General features: G+C 40.6%; 1 protein-coding gene, 1 long non-coding RNA gene and 1 other non-coding gene across 6 annotated transcripts in view; 1 reads left to right on the plus strand and 2 right to left on the minus strand.

The window, feature by feature from the left end:
• On the plus strand, positions 1-24,173 carry LOC117980311 (uncharacterized). The gene is made up of 3 exons (XR_004671582.2): positions 1-2,829; positions 22,879-22,958; positions 24,038-24,173. It is a non-coding gene; the product is annotated as an uncharacterized LOC117980311 (long non-coding RNA).
• The window catches only part of SKP2 (S-phase kinase associated protein 2), a 31,861-nt gene that overhangs the window by 7,069 nt on the left and 453 nt on the right, over positions 1-24,339 (minus strand). For 3 of the 4 annotated variants that reach the window (XR_004671581.3, XM_003806655.5, XM_008956083.4), the window contains exons 2-7: positions 23,878-24,149; positions 13,179-13,290; positions 10,276-10,419; positions 8,497-8,631; positions 6,504-6,602; positions 5,213-5,343 (exon numbers count right to left, since the gene is read on the minus strand). Coding sequence is in view for 3 of the 4 variants with exons in the window: in XM_003806655.5 (XP_003806703.1) it covers positions 5,213-5,343; positions 6,504-6,602; positions 8,497-8,631; positions 10,276-10,419; positions 13,179-13,290; positions 23,878-24,149 (893 nt within the window). In the remaining variant the exon portion in view is untranslated. Of the gene's footprint in view, positions 1-5,212; positions 5,344-6,503; positions 6,603-8,496; positions 8,632-10,275; positions 10,420-13,178; positions 13,291-23,877; positions 24,150-24,339 lie in introns of those variants that run through there. The other variant, XM_034960173.3, reaches the window with a different exon arrangement.
• Positions 21,711-21,814, minus strand: LOC112439894 (U6 spliceosomal RNA). The gene has a single exon (XR_003028124.1). It is a non-coding gene; the product is annotated as a U6 spliceosomal RNA (small nuclear RNA).

Here is a 24,339-nt window from a genome sequence, read left to right on the forward strand (position 1 = left end):
AGCAAAAAAACATGATGGTCACTATTAAATGAGGAACAAGACAAGGATATTTGTTATCACTACCATCATTGAACATCATGCTGGAAGTTCAGGTCAATGCAATTAGAACCACACACTATTAGAAAGAAAAAATGATCATCTTGGAACATAAAATTTTCTACTCAAAAAGCCCAAGAGAATCATCCGAAAAAGAAAACTGTGTAAAATGACAATCTTTAGCTTATCTATGTATCAGCAATAGCAGGCTGGAAAAATAATAGGGAAAAAAATCCCATTCACAATAGCAAAAAGTAAAATTAAACACCAGTATATATAAGCAAACAATATATTACAAAGGTAGCACCTCAGATCAACAAGAGAAATAATGGATCAGTAAAAAGAAATATTGCCACTACAACTGGAAAAAAATATTGCTCTAACTCAAATAACATATTTAAATACATTCCACATAATAAGTTCTAAATACAAAAATATTTTTGTATTTAGGGTAATAATATATTAAATATTAAAAATTACTAAACAAATAATTCAGGGTAATTATTTAATTGAATCTTGGTATAAGGTATTTCTAAACATAAAAGAAAACATAGGGAACACATAAATTTACTACATAAAATTTTAAAACTACCATATTAAAACAATTTAAAAAGTATCAGAAAACTGGGAATGTTTTCAACATATATTAAACAGTGAGTTAATCTTATATAAAGAGAAAAAAGATAAATCAAAAATAGGCAATGAACATGAACAAATCTACATTGCAAAATACCAAGATAATAAAAAGGAGCAAGAAATACCAAATAAAATTAGAAATATTTCTTCTCAGCCATCAAGTGAAAAAAAATTCTATTATAAAGTAGGTCTATCATAAAGTAGGTCTTCCATGTACCACAGGTAGATATTTAATTTTATTTGCAGGCTTTCAGGAGCCTGAACCCTGCTTTTTTTGGATAGTGAACTGATTCCTGCTTTTTTTGGATAGTGAACTGATTTTTTTTTTTAAAAGAATTCAGAGAATTATACAGTTTACTTTTGGTCCAGTAATTCCACTTTTAGAAAAATATAGATGTGTATGAATATATTCAATGTGGCAACAGTTATATTAGCCCCTCCTCCAGTTAGTTTAATATGTTAACCTCATCCATTCCGTGAAATACACTGCTAATCATTATGAAAACGCTTTCTGATAACATTTCACACATTTAAAAAAATACTAGGATAGCTTGTAAACAAAATATATACAATGCGTTATAATTTCAACTTGGCCAAAACACACTCAAACTCACATTTACACACAAACACATACACAGAAAGAAAGAGAGAAGAAAAAAAAAAGGCTGCAAGGAAATACATCCAAAATGTTAACTGCAGTATTCAAGGGTGTTTGGATTACAGGCAACTTTTCAGAATTTGGAAGAAAGTCATGTAAGCTACTTGGCAATCAGAAAATGAATCAATAAATGTTACTTATTTAGAACAACAGGCAAACTTCATTAACATTTGAGGGTTTTTTCGTCTCACAAGTATATCCCCTCTCCTAAATTCTGGACTTGCATTTTCAACTGCCTCCTCAACATACCGTTTGGATATGAGATAGGCCTCTAAATTTATGTCTAAAATCAAATACTCAATTTCTCCCCCAAATTTCCTCCTTCCCTAAACTCTTTCCCATCTCAGCAAGTGATAATTTCACGAATCCAGTGGCTTCAGCCAAAACCCTTGAAATCATAGTGGACTATTTTTCTCACATCCCACGTTCATTCTGTCACCAAATCTCATGATGTTGGTTTTTAAAATGTGCCCAAATCTGATCATTTCTTACCACCTTAAGTGTCACCAGCCTAGTCTCCTAACTGGTCTCCCTGCTTCATACTTCCCCGCTACAGCCTTTTCTCAACACAGCACTAGCGTGAGTCTTTTAAAATGAAGTCAGTCATATTGCTCTGCTCGAAATACTCCAATGGCTTCCCATATCCCATGTCACTTAGAAAAAATTCAAAGCTTTTGCCTTGGCTTAGACAGCCCTTGGCCATCTTTCTCCTCTCACTGTTCTCCTTGCTCCCTCTCACACACTGGTTCCATATCAAGGTATTTGCACTCACTGGTCCTTTGTTCTTGAATGTTCTTCTCTCACATATGCATATGGATTACTTCTTCACTCAGTCAGTTCTCTGGGTCCAGTACAGTCTCCTCAGAGAGGCCCTGTCTTTAACCATTCCATCTAAAAGTAGTCCTCTTTCTGCCACATTCTATCTGGTTACTCTGCTTTGCTCTTCGTCCTTGCATTTTTACCTCCTTTCATAACATTTATGAAATATGTTCACTTTCTGGCTCCCCCACTAGAAAGTAATCTTCGTAAGAGTGACTTTCTCTGTTTTGTTCAAGGCTCTGTTTTGTTCAATCACTGTAGGTGCTCAATAAATATTTAATAAATGACCAAAAAATGAAAAAAGTACACAATAAAATTTTGAGGGACCAATCATCTAGCCAGCCAACTAGCCATCAGCAAAATCTGATGCAATCATACTTTGACACCACTGGAGAAAGAACGAAACATTGGGGAATAAAGGGTTAGTTTCCTCTGGCCCACACTTAAGCTCTGTCCTCCCTGGGCAGGAAGTAGTTAGTAAACAGTAGTCACTGCCAAGGTTTCCTTTTCACTGTCCCCTTCATTTCACCATAAACAGTAGACCCAACCTGAGCTAGAAGGATCTTAGAAACCACATAATCCAACCCGTTACTTCAAAGGAGAGATGATTTCAGCTACAGAAGTCAAGGTCAAATCCAAGACCAAACGTTTCTGTGCTTCATCCATTGCTCCATGGAAAGGTAATGATGGGGGTAGTGGGGGAAGGAACAGTAATAACAGCCAACACTAATTGAACTCTTACCATGTGGCAAGAAATGTTCCACATGCTGTACATGTCTTAACTTATTTATTCTTTCCTGTAACTCTAAGAGATGGGTTCTACTTATCTCCATTTTACTGCTAAGAAAACTAAGGAACAGGCAAGTTTAGCAACTTGCTCAAGTCTACCCAGTAAATGGCAGAGTGGATATTTGAACCCAGGCCATCTGGTACCAGTCTATGAGCTAAAACCAAATCCATATTATCTCATATATAATGAAATGGTGTGTGCTATTGTTAATGACATTAAAAACTTTTTATCCCCATGGTATAATTAAAAAACTAACACTTCAATTTATAGTCTGTCTCTCTGTCCTGAATGTGTCTAGCAAGCAGCATTTTAATACCTACTATTTCTGCCAAAACTCGGTAAACAGGCTCTCTGTTCTTTCTTGGAGGAACAAAGGGAAAGATTTTAAGCCAAACTTGGACAAAACCAACAGCACTTTGCCTACAGCAGTTTCTCAACCTTGCACCCAGAGCCTCGATTCATGTCAGAAAATCTTTCAGTAAAGCAGTGAAAGATCCAGATGTGGGAAAGAAATATAAACAAGGCACTGCCTTCCCTTCACCTGCAGACAGAGAAGAACCAAGAGTGATGGGATTTCACACTAAGAGGATGCTCGTGGGTGGAAGTTTAAACTTCTTGGAGGAAAATTTGGCAGAAACTATCCAAAACTTGAGAATAGTACTTAATGCTGGACCCAGCAATTCCACTTTTAAGAATTTATCCTTAGAAATGCATCCAAAGATTTGTCTCTGTCACTCATAAAATTGTTCATAGGAGAGAAAAACTGGGAAGATTCTGAATGTCCATTAGAATTCTGATCAACTGCATATATTGTTATTGACTTAATATAAATTATTGCATATCTATTTGATGGACTATCACATAGTCACTGATGATGACATCATGTAGTCACTGAAAATGGGGTTAAAAAGCATATTACGAAGTATTTAATATACCATGTCCCATTAAAAAAAAACAACAGTTTTTGTATAGGAAAAAGCCTAGCAAGATGTTAAGATTATTGATAATTTGCTTCCCTTTGTGTTTTTCTATATTTTACATTTTTTAAAATGACTGTATAACACTATAATCAGTTTTAAAATAGTAATTATAAATACTGGGTGGGGACAGTGGTATGAAATGAAGACATGATTGCTGCTTTTACAGCTTGCTAAAGAAAGTGTTCACCTTGTCTGAAAATGCAAGTGTTTGGAACGGCAGTAGTCCAAATTTGAGTCCTTGCACAGGTGAAAGACTCGAATTTCTACCCACTCATGAGAGTCTAGCAATTATTTTCTGTAGCTTTATACATCTTACCAGAGGACATCTGTCCTGGAGAAGTAGTTTTATACTACTTAAATTTTAAGATCTATTCTGCAGATGTTTGATTCAAATCTTTTTCAGAATAATAAAAACTATAATAAACAAAACACACTCAAATAAGCTAGTACTAACATCAAGATATGGTTGATATGTGTTGCTGGTTTAATTAGGTTTTGTAGAGCCCACAAACTGAATGTTGGCCTGAGACGGTGAAGCCATTTAAAAAACTTGCCATTTGTAATCACTTATCTTTGCAAATCAAGATTTTCTCATTAACATACAAGTAAAATAAAGCGTAACTGAATATTAAGGTTTTTAAAGACTGTTCCCTGCTACCCCTGACTTCTAATGCCTGTTTTCATCTAAAAATCCTCGTTGCCCTCTTGGACTGAATAAAAAGTAAAAGTCATAAATATGAACTTATTAACAGAGTTTATAACAGTTTTTCAACCTTGGAACTGATGTTTGGACCAGATTATTATGCATGCTATTCTCCATCCTATACACCGTCCACCAGCATCCTGGCTTCCGCCCATGAGAGACCAGCAGCACTCCTACAGCTGTGACAATAAAAAATGTCTCCAGACACTGACAAATGTCCCCGTACAGACAAAATAGCCCCTAATGAACAACCACTACTTAATACTAATCAAATGCTACATTTATGTATTTTTATGTGGGGTTTACCTAATCATTTAGTTGATTAAAAGTTTTTCTGCTTAAAAATACATTGTTCTCAAGTGTAAAGGTTTCTACTGTTAGATCCTGAATTCAAACCTTGGCTCTAGCTCACTAGCTGTTTACCTTTACCTAACCATTCTGATTAGCAGCTACCTCATCTGAAAAAGGGGACTAACACATGCACTGGATTAAATGAGAAAACTTATGTGGAGGAATGATTAGGAGAAGCTCAATGAATCTCATCTATTATGTTGTGAAGGCCTCAGTGGTCCAGGCTTGGAAGCTCTAACCTGATTTCTGGAGATTCTTTCTGTAGCCGCTAAGATTCAGCTGGGTGATGGTCTCTGACACATGCGCAACAGCCACCTGTACATGCTTTTCAGTGAAATCAAAACACCAGGAGAGGTTCAGCTCATCCAGTCTGCACAAAAGAGGGGTAATAAACAAAATATGAAACCATCACATGGGAATGAGTTTGCCTCAAACTGCAAACAAAGAAAATATAAAGCCATTGATTCCTTATCATTTCATGCACAGAACACCTGCTTCTCTAACAGTAGCTACCTTTAGTCACCTAAGTATACCCTGTTTGCCCCTGAAAGTCGCCAGGGGATCAGAAGGGCCTTAGTGAATGTGCCTCCTCCTGGAAATGGAGAGAAGCACCTGATGGCTCAAACCTTATTCCAGTACTGCAGGTAGAAATGCCAGTCTTTTATGTTTGCTTTCTCAAACTACCAACCACCCAACACAGACTGAACAGTCACTCACAATGTTTTACGCAATTGATGGATTGCACTGAGGATTCCTAATAAAGAGATGCTGACATTGCAAAAAGCCACTTCATCTTACTGTGCTTCTGCTAACTGAGCAAAAACGAGGGTTTCAGAGACAAAATACAACCATTAATCCCCACTCCCCACTTCTGGCACTGCTGACTAAATATAGGGCTATACATTTGATCTCACTGATAACATGCATATCCAGAGGCAATCTATTTTAAACGGACCATTAACAAGACACAGATTCAAATGCTGTACCATGGAGACCAAGGGATATTTTTAAAAAACACACATATGCATAGTACTGTGTATTCCAAAAAGCATGTACTCCCCTCACTTAGCAATATCTGTAACTCTGTACCCTTTATGTGCTGACATTATTATGAAAGATATTGTTAATAGAATTGCCCAAATTTATGGTCTACATTTATAAAACACCAAATTTGATAAAAAAATGTAAGTTAGGTCTACAGATACCATAGGGGAAAAAACCTGAATGTACAGTTAAGTGTGAGCAAATTTCTTACAACCATACTGTTGATAGACACTACTACACTTCCCTTATTTTAACAGTTCCAAATAAACAAAAAAGAGATCACTATACAAGTATCACTTGCAAACTCAATTGACTTGGCTCCTGAGTTTGGACAGAAAGTTTGGAGGGCAAAAGATTTTGCATTCACCAGATCAAGAGCCTGGAAAGTACAAAAAGCTCAAAAAGTTCATCCCATTTTATACAGATGTGAGGGATAATTTTACGTTTGACATAAGAGTCTATAATCAAGTCTCACATCTTTCATACCTGGAACAGCTGCTTAGCAAAGTCTGCAGGGCAAATTCAGAGAATCCAGAACACCCAGAAAGGTTAAGTCGCACTAAATTTGAGTTTTTTGCGAGAGTACTGGAAAAAGAGAAAAACGTCAGAAGAAAAAGACCAGTAAGACACTATTCATCAACAACATTTATATGAAAGCAGGAAAGTGTAGTTAAGCTCACAGGTCTTTGAGTCAGTGAGTTTAAAATGTATATCACTATCTCTCAGACATCAAACAGGATAATTTGCCTCAGTTTACTCATTTGTGAAATGGTATTATCAAACTTCTTGGCAGGGTTATTAAGAAGATTAAATGATATAATGTAATAAAAGACTTACTATGAAGCAAATACACAAGAATATCAATCAATGTACTTTTTGAATTAAAAAGACAATGGAATAAACATATATCCATTTCACCCATAATTAGAATTAGCTTGCAAACGTCTACTTGTAAAATCACCAGGTTCTTTTGATTATACATCTCTCAAATTTGCCATCTTCTCTAATACATCCCCAAATGCCCTGTGTTAGTAAAACTTAGTGATTAAGAGTAAGAATTCTGGAATATTGTATCACTAGGTTCACATGTTGGTTCAGCCACCTACTAACAATGTGACCCTGGAAAAGACTTATTCAGTCTCCCTGTGTCTCAGTTTCCACAACTATAAAAAGGAAACAAGATCACACTTCATAGGGTTGCTGTCAGAATTAAATGAAAATGCATTTACAAAATTCACTATCTGGCACATAATACATGCCCCAAAACATTAGCTGCTATTACTGCTATCTGTTTTATATCAGACTTCATCTTTTCTCACTTGAATGAACACAGCAGTATCCTTAACTACTCTAGCTTCTTCTATCCTCGATGGACCCTCCATGGTACCTGGCAAGTTAATTTCCTAAATTTCAACTCTTGATGTGTTCCTTCCATTCTCAGAACAACTCTCTCCACCACCCTTCCCTTTTTTTATTTTTTTTTCAGATGGAGTTTTGCTCGTCACCTAGGCTGGAGTGCAATGTTGTGGTCTCAGCTCATGGCAACCTCCGCCTCCCGCGTTCAAGCGATTCTCCTGCCTCAGCCTCCTGAGTAGCTGGGATTACAGGTGCCTGCCACCACACCCAGCTAATTTTTGTATTTTTAGTAGAGACAGGATTTCACCATGTTGGCCAGGCTGGTCTCAAACTCCCAACCTCAGGTGATCTGCCCACCTTAGCCTCCCAAAGTGCTGGGATTACAGGTGTGAGCCACCACACCTGGCCCATGCTTCCCTCTTGATGGAAGAGTCCAGTCCATTCTTCTTACAGCAAGGCGTAGGGGCCCATTACAATCTGGTCCCTGACTCTCCTCACCTTGTCACTCTCCTCCCTTAGTCCTATGCTCCAGCAACTTCCAACTACGTAAGAGTTTAGAACCACACAGGAAGTTTTACCTAGACTGGTTGCTTTGTCTTATTACCTAGAGATCTCCTACCTAGATATCTTCAATACTCAAGAGTCACTTCCTCTAACAAGGCGGCTCCTCGTGTGTTGCCACATATTCACCGAAACATTTAATAAACACAGTGCATGGTAATTATCTGTCTTGCTCATAAATAGTTTACCTTCTTGCAAGAGGAAATAGACATGTCTTGCTCAATGTTTCCTCTTGCAAGAAGGTAAACTATAGCTTAACCAGCATTCACTAACAAGGTGGGAAAAGTTTTAGAGCATTCATTTTCTTCCCAAATAATACACATGCATTGTTCATCCTTGTACTTGTATCTCTAGAACCTAGCACAGGGCCTGGCATATAGTTAGCATTCAAGCTTTTGTTGCTTCAATGAGTCCTGAAAAGTTTTGCAGAAGCTAGAGCACTGCACTAGATATTTTCTGTATCCACCTGGATATGGCTAGAAGGGCACCCCAGTTATATAAAGGGAAAAAAATTCATACACATAAAATCAATTGCCTTTGTGACACTCTGCCTGCCACTCACTTGACAATGGGATCCGAAAGCCGCAGGCCTTCCAGGCTTAGATTCTGCAACTTGGAACACTGAGACAGTATGCCGTGGAGGGTGGACACTTCTATAACTGAATTCGACAGGTCCATGTGCTGTACACGAAAAGGGCTAAACACGGAGAGAAAAAAGGAGCTCCATAGGTGGCTCTCACGGGTACATCCAATTTCAAATCAGACCCCTCTTCTCCCCAAATGAGCAGCCAATCACAAACAAGACTCTAAATACATACTTCAAGCATTAACTATAGGGTCATAAAACATATTGCTACTAGTGTATTCCCATCTTCATTCATTTTAAAATGCAAGAGGATTTTTGCCAAGTACAGATGTTGCTGCCAATATAGTCCCACTTAGAAAATAACGAGTGGGCATCACAACAATGAGCTGGATGTGGGTGACAAGGAGATTAAGACCATAATGGCTCCTGGTTTCTGGCAGGGGTGAGTGGGTGAGCAGCAATAGAACAGGGAAGATAGCGGAAGAGAAAGTTTTAAAGGGAGACCAGGCTGGGCGCGGTGGCTCACGCCTGTAATCACAACACTTTGAAAGGCTGAGTCCAGTGGATCACGAGGTCAGGATTTCAAGACCAGCCTGGCCAGCATGGTGAAACCCAGTCTCTACTAAAAATACAAAAAATTAGTTGGGTGTGGTGGCGCACACCTGTAGTCCCCAGGTGCTCGAGAGGCTGAGGCAGAATTGCTTGAACCTGGCAGGCAGAGGTTGCAATGAGCCGAGATCACGCCACTGCACTCCAGCCTGGGTGACACAGCAAGACTCCGTCTCAAAAAACAAAAACAACAACAAAAAAAGGGAGGCCAAATTTGAGTTATGCTAATATTGAAGTCCTTGTAAGAAATTCAGGTACAGACGTTTTTAGGTAATTAGAAATTTGGGAATTTGAAAGGGAGGGCCAAGCTATAGATGAGGAACTGAGAGTCCTGGTCATAAATGTGGGTGTACAGGACACAGCTTGTCCAGGGACAGCATTTGGATTTGAAAAAGGTGGCAGCCAGGAACCGACCCTGGAGTGAACAGAGGAAATCACATATGTGAAGGAGACTGAGAAGGAACAGCCACAGGAGGAACAGGATAAAAAGCAGTGGGAGAGGTGGTCCTGACTACGGAAAGAAGGGAAAAAGTACTGGAGTCAGGAGACATGTTTTATCTTTAGCTCTGTTGTCTTCAGCTTGTTTTTCTGTTCAGTACCTATTCTACTATGTGATAGCAGTAACCTCAGTATTGCAAAATTATCAGAACAGAAAATTCTTTTTCAAAATATTCTACAAAACAAACAAAAAGAGGGCATTTTTTTCAGGTTCCAAATTTCTCCACGACAAAAATCATAAACCCCAAGCTACAAACATGAAAAGACTCCTCACTTTTTTTTATTTATCAGAAATGGGCATTGGGGAAGTAACTGGGCACCCTTGCATCTGCCAGTGAGTGCTTTACTTGTGCCTGCCTTGTGGGACTCACAGTCCCCCTAACAGCTGAGGACTTGAGAAGACAAATGTGCCTCTTTCACCCTGGGAAGAGACTTACAGTAAACTTGAGTGAAATGGGAACAGCGTCATTGAAATCTATGCTAGGTTTCAGCACAAAGGCCCCATAGCGAAGTATGGAATTAACATCCCACACTGCACAGATAACCTACCATAGGCTTTAAGGCTGAAGAAAGAAAAGAAAAAAAGCTTTGATCTGTTTCTACCTCGAAATTTAGAAATAGTCTTTTCCAGGGATTTTTCATCTTTACCTGAAATGTTCAGCCAATGGTTGGTCCATAAATGATCGTGGGCAGCGGAAGGCAATCACCCCTTGAGACAGCAACCGACCAGTCACATCCGGGTGCAGATTTTTACCTGTGAGGTCTAAGGTCTGCCATAGAGACTCATCAGACCTATAAAAGAGGAGATACTTAATTTGGCCAGTCGGTCACACTAAATGCTGGAAGCCCTCAACAACATTACTAACAGGTAGGACACTGCTGCTAAGTCTCCTTGAAGCACATTCTAAAAGAACTTTTGTTTTTAAGTTGGCTATACAATTAGCTATGATATTTTTAAGGCACTAGAGAATTTTTCTTGATTTCACCAGGGATAGGCTTCCATCTTTCTCTTTCTATATACTTCCAATTTAGATGGTTCAATGTGAACATTAGCACTGCCGTGATCTAGAACCAGAGAATCATATTCCAGCATTCAAGTTGACAAATTTAAAAAATGATTGCTCAAATCAATTAATTATTATATTACTAGGCAAATAGGATCCTCTAAGAAGTTTTAAATCTATTTGCCACTTTTGTCAAGCAATTATGATTACTGTAGCAACATGGAAAATTACTAAAGGAATGAAAGTTAGCATTATTTTATTATGAAATAAGGCTGTCATAGATATTCAATAGCAACAGTCATGGTTCAGCTGTGCCTTATAATATATTTGAAGCTTAAAACATACACGTGTATATGTATGTGTACATATGTGTGTGTATGAACTAATGTGAAATAAGGGAAAAATACAACGGATTATAGATGGTGTTTCTAAAACAAAAGGGATGTTCTAAAAACGTACTGAATAGCACAATAAGAGGGTTTTAATATCCATAGTTTAATTCAATTTAAAAAAAGAAAATGTGAAATACAAGCACATGAAGGAAAATTTTAAATGCTTAGGTGTACTAGAATTTTCTTTTTTAATAGTGCTTGAAATAAGTGGACCACTGGCCAGAGTTATGAAATAACTTCATCATAAAAAAATTGTCAGTGTGATTTGTGTGACAAATCTATCATTAAAAAGGTGGACTGTAGATAAGATATCCTTAAGAGAGTGGCACACTTTTGTATCTTTCTTGCCCAGACAGAAATCCATTTTGGCCTCCAAGGTATTGGTATTGACACCAGATCAGCACTGCTCTGGTTGTCTTGAATCTCATGCTTGATGTTTCCTCTTGCAAGAAGGCAAACTATAGCTTAACCAGCATTCAATAACAACAACCTGGGAGAAGTTTCGGAACAATTCATTTTCTTTCCAAATAATATACATTTTTTAGGAAGATGAACACCTCACAGAAAAATGAATTTGGGAGCTACCTGAACCCTAAGCCAAGCATAACTAGATATGGTATGATGGTTAAGACCGTGGAGTTAGCCAAACTTTAGATTCCTGCCTTTCCACTTATCTCTCAACCTACTATTCCTGACCCTGCAGTTTCCTCACCTCTGAAGCTGAGATGACACAAACACCATCACTTAAAATCATATGGAGGATTAAACTGCAAACACTGCACCTGTCACAAAGCAAGTGCTTAATAAATGTCAGTAATTACTTTTATGACAACTGAGATGAAGTTTAACAGACTCTAAGGGAGATGTAGGTCAAAGAATACAAAGCCACAGATATGCAGGATGAACACATCCCAAGATATAGTATACAACAGGAGAACTAGAGTTGATAATACTGTATTGTAGTCAGAATGTTTGCTAAAAGAGTAAATTTTAGGTGCTTTTGCCACAAAAAATAGGTAACTATGTGAAATAATGAATATGTTAATGATAGCCATTTCACATACATATAACAAAATATCATGCTGTATACCTTAAATATATACAATAAAATTTTAAAATGGGATTAACAGACTCTGCAAGAAGAGGATAAATGCATAGCAGGCAGAAAAAGAAAACCAAAGTGGGGTTGAGTGCGGTGAGGGTAAGTGAAACTTGCCTGCCACTTGCACCAGCATTCCAGGTGTGCAACCCTCTCTGCGGCTCTTCTAAGCAAACAACCCACACCTGTAAATAGCAGCACGCCCTTGAAGGCAAGAGGCTCCTGCTATCTCACACAGGGAGTTCTAAGTATGTGGAGGGAGAAGCCAGACGGATGGCCTTTAAACACAAAGCAAAGAATGACCAGGAGGTAGGATAGGGATGAGAAGGCATGAAGACAGTAAAAAGTTCCAGTTGATAAACATAGCCTTTTTCTTGCTCCAGGCCTGTTATTGCCTTTCCAGCTCACCAAGTCTTTCCACATGCAACTCACCTTCCACACTTGAAAAGTGTTGCCAAAAAAAGAGCACAACCCCACCAATGGCTACTCTGTGCGGAACATGTCTGTGAGTCAGGCATTACACCAGCATCTTCACATTTCATCCTCATAACCAGTGGTTTCCTCCTCATAACCATTATCCCCATTTACATATGGGGAGACTGAGGCTCAGCAGTGTCAACTCACTCACTCAGATCATGCAGAGCGTAAGCAGCAGAGGCTGGGTGTGCACTCGGGTCTAACACCAAGCCTGTGTTCCCTCTCCCTATTGTGCTCACTGCTCAGCCCAACGGCGTGAGGAACCGCTGTCTGCATGCACCTCTGTAACTCTCTCCGCACTTAAAGCGCACCGCCTGGCCTACAGTCAGCATCCCATAAACACATGCTGCACTGAATACAGGGCAAAGAGGTTTCCAGACATTGGTAAGTTTATCCCTCCCAGGAAATTCCTCTTCCACTGTGAAATGAGGACACTGATTAATAAAAATATGAAGATACCTAGTTTGCTTTGCGCTGCTCTATTTTTCTTGGTTTTTAGTTTCATCAGACCAAAACGAATAAATAACCTTCCTCTCCTCTTCCTCCCCTATGTTTGCCAAAGGGGTGAAAAATACTTACGCTAGGCGATACCACCTCTTACAAACACCAGAGACCTTTAGCAGCTCAGGGAGGCACAGACAGGAAAAGATTCCCAAGAGCAGCTCATCCGGAAGGGAGTCCCATGAAACACCTTTGGAGGGAAAACAAGTGTTTGCCATCACCATTCTTTCACCCTATCAAGTCTACTGAGTCTTTTCAAACACACAAAGAATATACAACATTTAGCTTAAATGGGGAATTTAGCACAAATTAAATTACTCATCCTCACAATTATTTTTGTTTGAAAAATCATTTCTGTTGAACAGAAAAATAATTGTGGTGATGAGTAATTTAATTCGTGTTAAATTCCCCATTCCATCATCTATGTACCCTGAAGTGACCACCACACTCTCTCAGCAAATCAAAAAGAGAAACCCAGAACACTTTTCCTATTCTTCCCTTCAGCTCTAGCCAGCCAATCGGAGGCTGTGGCATGAAGAGTGGTACAGAGCAAGTCCCACCCTCTCAAATGTCATTCAATGACATTGTCAATTCATTGACATCAATAAGATATTGTGGTGCTTCTGGGTGCAAAGGAAGGCCTTGTTTCTCTCTGATGTGGACTCAGTAGTGACCTTATTTAAAAGGCAAATAAATCTTCTTCCCTTTCTGCTATGGTTGGCTGTGTCCCCACCCAAATCTCATCTTGAATTGTAGTTCCCATAATCCCCATGTGTTGCGGGAGGGACCCAGTGGGAGGTAATCAAATCATGGGGACGGTTACCTGGTGATAACCGCCCCTGTAATTTGATGCTGTTCTGGTGATAAGTGAGTTCCCACAAGATCTTATGGTTTTATAAGTGGCTTCCCCGACCCCTTTGCTCTGCACTTGATGCCGCCATGTGGAGAAGGACGTTTGCTTCCCCTTCCACCATGCTTGTAAGTTTCCTGAGGCCTCCCCAGCCAGGCTGAACTGTGAGTCAATTAAACCTCTTTCCTTTATGAATTACCCAGTCTTGGGTATGTCTTTATTAGCAGCATGAGAACAGACTAATATGCTTTCTTTCAGGTTTACAAAAGGCACAGTTTACCTAAAAGAGCAATACAAAAGGGTATTGTCATTTCTTAATTCCACAAATATTTACTGAGCTCCTACTATGGTGCCAGGTATCATTTTAGGTGTTGGGAAGGAGTAGTAAATCAGACCCAAAACACTACCTTCGTGGGACTTCATTCCAGTAATGCGGAACAGATGATCACACATCAAAAAATAAGTACATTATATGATATAGTAAAATTGATCTGTGCTGTGCAGAAAAATTAAACAGGGCAAGGGAGAGAACAGAGAGTTCAGAGCAGATGTTATTAAGTTTGAACATGGTGGTCAGGGAAGGCCATACTGAGATGACGATCACTAAGCAAAGGCTTGAACAAAGTGAGGGAGTGAGCCCTGTGAGTATCTGGTGTGTGTTCTAGATGCAAGGAACAGCATGTGTGTTTGAGGCATAGCAAGGAGGCCAGTGTAGAGCAGCAGAGGTAGGTGGGTAGAAAAATCAGAGAGCAGCCAGGTCATGCAGGCTTCCTAGGTCATGATAAAGCCTTTGGCTTTGACGCTGAATTCTATGAGGCGCCACTAGAAGATTCTGAGCACAGGAATGACAGGCCCTCACGTAAGTTCAAAAAGGATCACTCTGGCTGCTGTGTTTAGAACAGAAAGGTGGATGCAGGAAGAGCAGTTTTCTTTCATAGAAGCAATCTCTAAATAACTATTCAACAAGTATGAAACTCTTACATATGAATACATAGAATAATCCCACAAGCTCAGGATAATGTAACAATTGCCAAGAAGGAAATAAATGCACAATGAAGGAATCCTAAAAAACAGTCAGATGAGTTCAATGATTGCCTTCCTAGGCTTTCCACCTCTGATGGATCTTCTACACCAATTCTGGTGATATTCTCTCCTCCTACTCCCATTTAAAGGTGCCAGTCTTTACTGAGCATGTCCTTTGTACCAGGCCCTGTATAAGTGGGTTTGAGGACACAAGGGAGAAAAACACCGAGGAGTGTGACAAACACCTGCTGCCCTGGGCAGTCTTTCTAAACCAGCATGTCTTTCCCCCAGTTAGAATCCTTCAGTGGTACACCCCAGGTATTTAGGCTAAAGTCCACAATGCTTAGTACAAAGTTAAACGCTTTCAGCCAGGTCTCAACTAGTTTTTCTAGGTTCGTTATCTAGAAATGTGTTCCAGCCATTTGGAGCTACCTGTAATTCTTAGAATGAGTCATTCTGTGTCGTATCTCAATGCTTTTGCACATCCTGTGCTTGCCTCCAACTACTATTCATTTAAAATCAAATGGAAGCCCCAGTTCCCACAGAAGGCCTCCCATGACATCAACAAGGACAGGCCACTTATGTACCATAATTTCATTATTTACTTACTCATCTCTCTAGACCCCCAGGAGCTCTTGAGAAACAAAAACGCTTTTTTTTTTTTTTTTAACAATTTTTGTATTTTCAGGAACTAGCATAAAGTTGATACATTCATCCACTCCCATATTTATAAAATATGTACTATACACTGAGGTCTATTCTAGGTTTTAAGGACACAATGATAAATAAGGCACAATCCTGACCCTTATTCTAATCAGAGTTTGAGAGATATAGACAAACAGGAAACTTCAATAAACTATCCCGATGGGCTACAGTAGGATTCGGGGTGCTGTGCAGCTTATGGGAATGGCGCAGGGGTTAGGGAAGCCTTTCTGGAGGAAGTGGCCTCTCTTGAAGAATGAGTAGGAGATACACAGTTGTTCAATGAATGCCTGTTCCCCTAGCCTCACGCCCTTCAGGGGACAAAATTAAAGGATTGACTGAGGCCCTGAAAGCTAGGGGTAGAAAGCTGAAGGCAGATCACCCCTGCTGATCTGGGGAGGCAGCTGGAGGTTGTGAGGAGGCTCCTCGACGCGGCAGCTGTTCCATCACTGCCACAAAGTTCCTCCAAAGTCAACATGGGCAGGGGACAAAGGTTCTCAAACCAGGCTCTTGCCCTGCTCCCCAAATTGAAAACAAAGTTGAATGACAGGCTTTTCTCAAGTTTTGCTCCCATTAATCCAACTCTCTCAGACCTCTGCTGCCTCTTACATATCTAGATCAGAATCTAGTAATTGATTGGGCATAACTATATTTAGCTATAAGTATAGTCATCCACTCACATATTTATTAACCATGTACTATATACACTGAGGTCTGTTCTAGGTTTTGGGCCACAACAATAAGTAAGGTACAATCCTGACCCTTATTCTACTCTGAGTTTGAGAGATACAGACAAACAATTAAACAGGAAATTTCAATAAACTATCCTGATGGGCTACAGCAGGATTCAGGGTGCTGTGCAGCACATGGGAATGGTGCAGAGGTTAAGGAAGCCTTCCTGGAGGAAGTGGCCTCTATGGAAGAGTAAGCTTAACTATACTTCAATAACATACTTAGCTATTTTGAATCTAATATGTTGAGATTTTACTATAATCTGTAAAAATCATACTGACACCATACGCTTGGCCTCCTCAACACATTTGAGGACTACTGGACTGAGAAAGCAGCACAGTTTCTATCAGAATCCTGGCTGTGTTGCCCCAAGTCTGTGAACTTGGGCAAGTTACTTAATCTTTCTGGCCTCAGTTTCTTTACCTGCAGGAAAGGAAATTGACAGATTTATCTTGCAAAATTGTTCAGTGAAGAGTAAATGAGGTACAAGAAAAGATTAAATAATGCAGCAGGGAGTAAAACTTTCTTTTCTATATTCCTCTCCTTTCCCAGTTAAGTCTGGGTATTTTCTTCATGCAATGACCTTTTCAGTGCTGCTCTGAATTTTCACCCATGGGCAGACACTGGACAAGGTCTGCATGGTATGACTTTCCAAAACCCTGTATCTGCCCTTTATTTAAGTTTGGGTCCCCCAGAAGCAGATTCTGAAGCTCTGACTTCAAGTAGTTTATTTGGGAAGTGATGCCAGGAAGCACTAGAAAGAGTGGAGAAGACAGAGGTGGAAGGGAAGAAAGCCAACCTGGAGTAGGCTAATAGGCAGGTTATCCCTATGGGCAATTGGGGTTCAAATCTTCTGGGGACTCCAGTAAACCATCTAGAAACTACCCCAGAGCTGTCTCAACCAAGGGCACGAGTGCTGGGGTATTAATCCATCAATTGCTGTTGGTCACTATTTGGGGACTCCCCAGTATTCCTGCCCAGAGAAAGCCCTCAGGCATGGAATCTCATCTACACCTAGGCAAGAGCTTTGGCATGTAAGGGAATGGGGGGCTTCAAGGGGCTATAGATAGGGCACCAACAGAAATTATGGCTGGGGAAAGGAAATTAGAAAAGCTTGCTATGAAGTACAGGGCAGGAGAAATAAATTAACAAACTTGGTGCTATTAGGAAGACATAAGAAATCAGGACCAATTAAAAGAGCAGTAGCAGCCAGGTAATTAAAGTGCTAGAGGAAAATCTGGCATAGTGATGAATGCAGAGGTCAGTAGACCTAACCAATGAAGACTGCATGTGAGACTCCAAAGTCTGGAGGACTTTGTGTTGCAACTTCCATCTTTGCCTTCCCAGCTCCTCCAGATTTCAGCTTAAATGGCACCTGCTCAAAGAAGCATTCCCACCCAGGATACCACCACAGGCCCCATGCCCAGATTTGCACATCCATTACCTAACAATGCCTGGCACATAACAGGACTCTATAAATATTTGCCAAATGTATTTATTAGCCCTCTTCATTCAAATGGTGAATGTGCTAATTCTCTATTAGTGTGAATGGTTAACCCTTATTAACCAATTAACGACTATGTGCACAGCACTGTTGGCATATGGAGGGGATGAGGCTGAAGACAAAAACCCAGAGCAGAAGGGAATGTCCTCTATCAGTATAGCTGTAGTCTCTGGGAGATGGGGGCTGGGGCTTCAAGAAATCATGCAACTATGATAAAAGAGACAAGGTCACACAATCAGTAAGTGGCAGAGGGGGAATTTAAACTCAGGTCTGATTTCAAATCATGCCCTTTCCATCCTAGTGGGTTCTAATATTCTATGCTCTCCTCTGTTGTAAGTACAAATTTTGAAAAGGTGAGAATTAAACCCGGACTTGCTATGGAAACAGAAATCAATCAGGGCTAGGGAGTGAGTGGAGGAGGAGAGAGAAAATAAAACAAAGATGCTATCAATGGGTTCACCACCAAATGGAAGGTGCAAGGTCCTAGAAAACACACATACTCAGCTAGCAGCCAAGTACCCAGTGCTCTTACTCAGCTGACCACAGAATGACACTAATCCTAGGGGCCCCGGGTGGGGGTGCCACAGCCTGATATGGGCTGCTGTCCCAGCAGATGGGGCAGAAGTTTGTCTTTAATAGCTGCTCTAGCAATAGGCATCCAGGCTGTGATATGCTTAATCTAATTTTCCTTGCCATATTTAATTCTCAAAACATTAGCCATCTGTTTCCTGAATTCATGATGAAACTGCTGCCTGGTCTGTTTGCAGAGAGCGGAAGGAAAAATCCAGAGGTCTTTTCTCCACTTGTCTCTGCTAAATCCAGCAAGGCTGCAGCTGCATACCAGACCCACATTAAAAGACATAATTACTGAGCCCAAGGTCTCCAGTCTTCAATGACATGGACGGCAGTTAAATATACTTCAGGGCCAGGAAAGGGCAAAAACTGGGCCAAACCAGCAAACCTACTACAATCACCCTCACCTACCACTGTTTCCAATTATTTCTCAGGTGCAAACCCAGTTTCCCACTTCTGTAACCTTATCACATCTCATGCTTCCTGAAATTCTCTGGGAAGAGGGCCTTGTTGGAGAGTTTTCTATGCATTCCATCTTTGCAGTGTAGGTAACTCATCTTACTTGACATATTTATTTCTCAGAACATCACTCCACTCATTTATTTCTCAGAACATCACTCCACTCCACTCAGATTCAAGCTGAAAATCCAAAGTAATGCTAATCATAATCAAACTTTTGACTTAAAAAATCGCTGCTCTTTAAGCATAATCAGATTATACTTGCAGAAATGTGTACTGAGGACCTGGTACTCATACTTGTTTTTGTGTGTGTGTGCATTTCTTTCAGGGAGTTGGGGGGTGCTCACCTCATAATTGCTTTTGCTGGCTTGTTTTAAGTAGCAATACCCCATGCTTTCTTTCTGGGGAACTACAAACAGATTGTGCCATCCCAGATGAGTTCTCCTTCCTCTTCCCACAAACCATAAATAATACACTTGAGGCCATGCTAGCTTTGGGTGTTTTTGTTTTTTTGGCTAAGGTGGGCAAAACTGAAAAAAACAAAACACAGCCAAACTTAACAAGGATTCCCCCATGTACCCCTTCAGTCCCACAACCCTTTATTTCTATGAAAGACCTGCTCAACCCTGAGGTGTAGGGGGTGTAATGAAGAAACAACAGAAGCTGGGATTTGGAAAAAATATGGAACAGTGTATAAGCACTATGAGGGCAGGGTCTCTTGCCTGTTATGTTCAGTATTGTAGTCCCAACCTCTAGAATGGTGCTTGAGAAATATTTGCTTAATGGATGAATGAAAGGAAGCTATGAAACAAAGAAAGATGACTGGTGAAGATCCCATAAAGGCTCTTCCTGTGCTGAGTTTAGTAACTGTAGACTGAGACTCACATAGATCATGAAATCAATTTAGTGGGTTTGACTAGCATATATGTACATATAAAGAATGAACTAGAACAGAATAGAAAATATCTTAGTAAGGGGAAATACAGTTTTGTAAAACTGCTGTTTCAGATACATACCCAGGATTGCAATGTAAAATATGTTTCTTACTGGTTAAAAAAAAAAGTTGGAAAAAATGCTTGCCTAAGGGTATTAAGACACAGATTCCCAGGCTCACTCAGGCCAGGACTCCCCGGATCAGAATCTCAGGAATTTTACACTTTGAACAAGTTCCCATGGGGATTCTGATATACAGTAAATTTTAGTATCTCCAGTCTGACAACCACTTTAGGGTCTGGAATTTCAAGCATTTAAGAGTCATGGAAGAGCTGATCAACAAATTAGTTCACCTCCATTTTCATGGCTATCACCTGTTTAAAGGGTGGGGTGGGGGACAAGCATTTCATGACCACAAATAAAATGCAATTGTCCCCTTTCCGCCTGTTACTGACCTCACTGCTGGGCCATTTCCTCCCCAACTCTTTCCATACACTCACTCCAAGGGCCAATCAGACCTGTTCTAGTACAGGTTGGCCACAGAGCTTTTGTCTTCCAAGATAAACAGATGAAGAGGATTTAGTTGCCAGATGTACGGCTGGACTGGGGCCTGCAGGGAGAAACTGCTTAGCAAAGAACCAACAAAAACTTGCAGCCCAGAACCAGTCATCGGATATCTATGTACAGCAGGTGTGGCCTGTTCTACCCTAATCCTGGCAAAGCTAGTAGCCACCTGTCCTGACAACTGCAGACAAAACTCCTTGGAATGACAATCTGGCTCCACTGGAGGCCCAGGCTTCCAAAGGCCCATTGGGAATCCTCTATACCAGCTGTCCCTCATCCTGCATCACTGATTTCACCCTTCCCCACTCCATACCAATTAAGCAATCTCTGTTGTAAGTCCACGTACATTGGTTTCCCTCTGTGCCTCTCCTTAGGTAATAAACATAAAAGTCGACATTCTTTCTCTCTCACTTCAGATATATACTTTTGAAGTCAGCTTTAACCATCAAGACACTGATTACACCATTTTCAGAGCCCTCTCTTTCCTCAGAATCTCCTTTTTTGCTGAGTGGAAGGAGGAAGATCTTCCACATCCACCTGAATGGGAATCACAGCTCTTATTTTTTATTGTATTTTCTCCTCAACTTGACTTGCAAATTCCTGGGAAATAGCAAAGACTCCGGAAACTTCTGTCTTGTTCCCACAGTGCCTTGCTTAAAAAAAATTCTTTTTCACTTGTGGAAGGGCATATAGCAATCACACTCTATGTCAAAAGCTATCGGCACTGGACAAGTTAATAAAAATCTGTTCATCTTAGCAGGAAGTATCTTTCGCCATATTTGGTTGGTCAAGCACCAGATTGTTAGGGCTACATTCCAGACACAAAGAAAAGCGGTGAACATTAAATTTTGAAGAAAAAAAATTTTTATACTAACAGGGTCAGAGTAACAATATTAAAAACAAAAGATAAAAGTCCACTAGCCTCCAAAATTGGTGTCAGGAATTTTGTTGGCTTATTTATTGTTACGTGTCAGTGGCATGCTAAGGGTTTTACGTCATTCTCATTTAATCTCCACGACGACCTGTGAAGTGGGTATTATTACAGCACTCCATTTCACAGATAAAGGAACTAAGGCAAAGAAAGCTCGAATAACTTTCCAAGGCTGATAAACGCAAGAATGAGGATTCAAACCCAGATCTGACTTCACTACAACCCTCTACTGCTTCTCTAACTAATCCAATTCCTGATGTATATTCCCAGACCATAAATTGGGCAAAGTTCTCTTTCCTAAAGAAAAGGCTGAAAACAAACGTATTTATTTTCTTAATTAAAAAAGTGGAATGCATCTCGAATCCGCGTGTCATCCTGCGCAGGGGCCATGCTAATCTTCTCTGTATTTCCAGTTTCAGTATATGTGCTGCCAAAGCGAGCAACAAACCAATCAACTAAACAACCAATCTATCAACCCTTCTGCAAAGGAAACCAGATGGGAGAATTTATGAATATACTTAAATTACCTTGGGTCTGCAAGACTTCATCTTTAAATGTTTAATCTGTTTCTTCTTCGCCATCATCCCCCACCTGATTTCAATTTAGACTCTGATCACCTCTTCCACAGATGATTTCAACAGCCTCCTAAATTCTGTTGACTTTAATGTGGGAATATATCCGGAATCTGACCACCCTCACCCCCAACAAGACTGCAAGCTTTGGCCAGGTGTGGTGGCTCATGCCTGTAATCCCAGCACTTTGGGAGGCCAAGGCTGGAGGATCACCTGAGTCCAGGAGTTTGAGACCAGCCTGGGCAAGATGGTGAGAACGCCCCCGCAACCTCCATCTCTACAAAAAATAAAAAAATTGCTGGGCGTGGTGGTGCATGCCGGTAGTCTTAGTTACTTAGGAGGCTGAGGCAGGAGAATCGTTCGAATCCAGGTGAAGACAGTGAGCCAAGAGCAGGTCACTGCACTCCAGCCTGGGCGACAGAGCAAGACTCCGTCTTGAAAATATGAAATTTAAAAAAGACCCTAAGTTTCTACCCTTGATGCCCCTGCAGCTGAGTCTCAACACATCAGTGTGTCATTTTTAGAAGGTTAAATCAGGTCCCATCACAACTCTGCTCAACATTACCTCCAGCCTGATCTCCCCCGACTCTCCCTTTCGCTCATTCCACTCTTAGAATATGGCTTCCCTGTTCCTGGAACAAATATGTCACATTTATGCACCAGGGTCTTTGCAGTGGCTGTTCCTTCTGCTTGGAGCTCTTTTCTCCAAGATATTTGCATGGCACACTCCTTGCCTCCTTTATGTTTTTGCTTAAAGGTCACTGTCCAATTGAGGCTTTCTCTCAATACCTGGTTTAAAAGTGCACTCTATCTTCCCACCCCAGGACCTGCATTCCCTCTTGGCTTGTTCTATTTTTGTTTTTAGCCATAGCTCTTATCACCTTCTAACATACTATATAAAAATAGTTATTGTGTTTATTGTATTCTCTCACTAGAATGGATGCTCCCTGAGAGCAGAAATGTTTGTTGTGCCCACTCCTCTATCTCCAGCACCTGGAACACGGCCTAGCACATGGTATGTGCTCAGCAAATATTTGCTGTATTACTGTTTTAAATAGCTTACTAGTAAGAAAAACTGATAACCCCAGGTCAATGCCCTATTTATCCTACGGCTTTTGCATACTCCAGAGTTCTGGTTCACTCTGGGAGGCACTCCTTCACCTGCTTGAGGAACTAGGGGATGGGGAGCTATTAAGGAGAGAAGATACAGTAAGTTCTACATTTCAGTCAATCCATTCTAGTTCAGGGGATAGATCTGGGGAGAAGAAGGTTGGAATTATGAATCCACTCCAATAGTTCAGGCAAGAGACGACGAGAACTTGAGAAATAGTTACCAGAGAAGAGGGAAAGATGCGATGAATGACTGGATGTTGGGGGGCGGTGGGAAGCTGACTGACTCTCAGGTTTTCGGGTTGGGTGATTAAACAGATAGTGTCAGCAGTAATGGAGACAGAACATACCAGGAGAAGCCAATATGGGGGTGGGAGTGGGCCTGGGGAGATGTCTCCCCCACTTAGGTGAACGTTCACTTCCGCAGTCCACTGATAAATAACTAAAGTGATTAAGGCAAAAAGATCACTCAGGGGTACAAAGCAAAAGGAATCCTACAAGAAGACCACTGTTTATGTTTCTGTTAAACGGTGAAACTGAGCTGGCCTTGAGGCAGGCAGATTCCCTTCTAAGGAAAAAGGCAGGAATGTCTTCTCATGGGTTAAAAATTTCAAGGTGATTATGCACCAGAACATACATATATATATATATATCTACCAAGACTCCTGCATACTTGACGACTTGCCCTATTTTGTTGAAAAATAGCTTCAGAATTAGGCAATCTTAAAAGGAACCCATGCTAAAGATCTCTGAACAAAGGTTTCCCAACAACATAGCTAAATCCACCCTTTGCATAACTGACATTTTTATCCTCATATCCTTACCTGGAAAGTTCTCTCGATTTAGCTTAGGCCTGCGGACAATCACAAAGTCTTTGTCACTCCCTTTGCTCTTCAGCCGTTTCCGTGGGGGGCTCTCCGGGTGGCCCAGGTTTGAGAGCAGTTCCTGGGGGATGTTCTCACTGTCGGGCTCCTCTTTCTCCAGGGCGGAGACCCCCATGCCTGACAGCAGTTCAGAAGTCTTGCTGGAATCCCATCCCCACGTGAAGCTGGTGGCAACGTTGCTACTCAGGTCTGGAATCTCCTGGAGGTGCTTCCTGCAGAAGTGCACAATACCCCCGGTTCCTTTCGAAAACACACCCATAAATAATTTCAAGGCAATTAAAGAAGCTGCAGTTTATGCATTGTAGGAAACCTTCACAGCAGCTAACAGAATCGCATTTTTTACGTGCCTGCGGCGAGTTACCAAGAAAACGAAGAAATGAAAAGAACAAATCGAGAAGGCTT

Source organism: Pan paniscus, chromosome 4 (genome assembly GCF_029289425.2).
Source record: "Pan paniscus chromosome 4, NHGRI_mPanPan1-v2.0_pri, whole genome shotgun sequence".
Classification (NCBI taxonomy): Eukaryota; Metazoa; Chordata; class Mammalia; order Primates; family Hominidae; genus Pan; species Pan paniscus.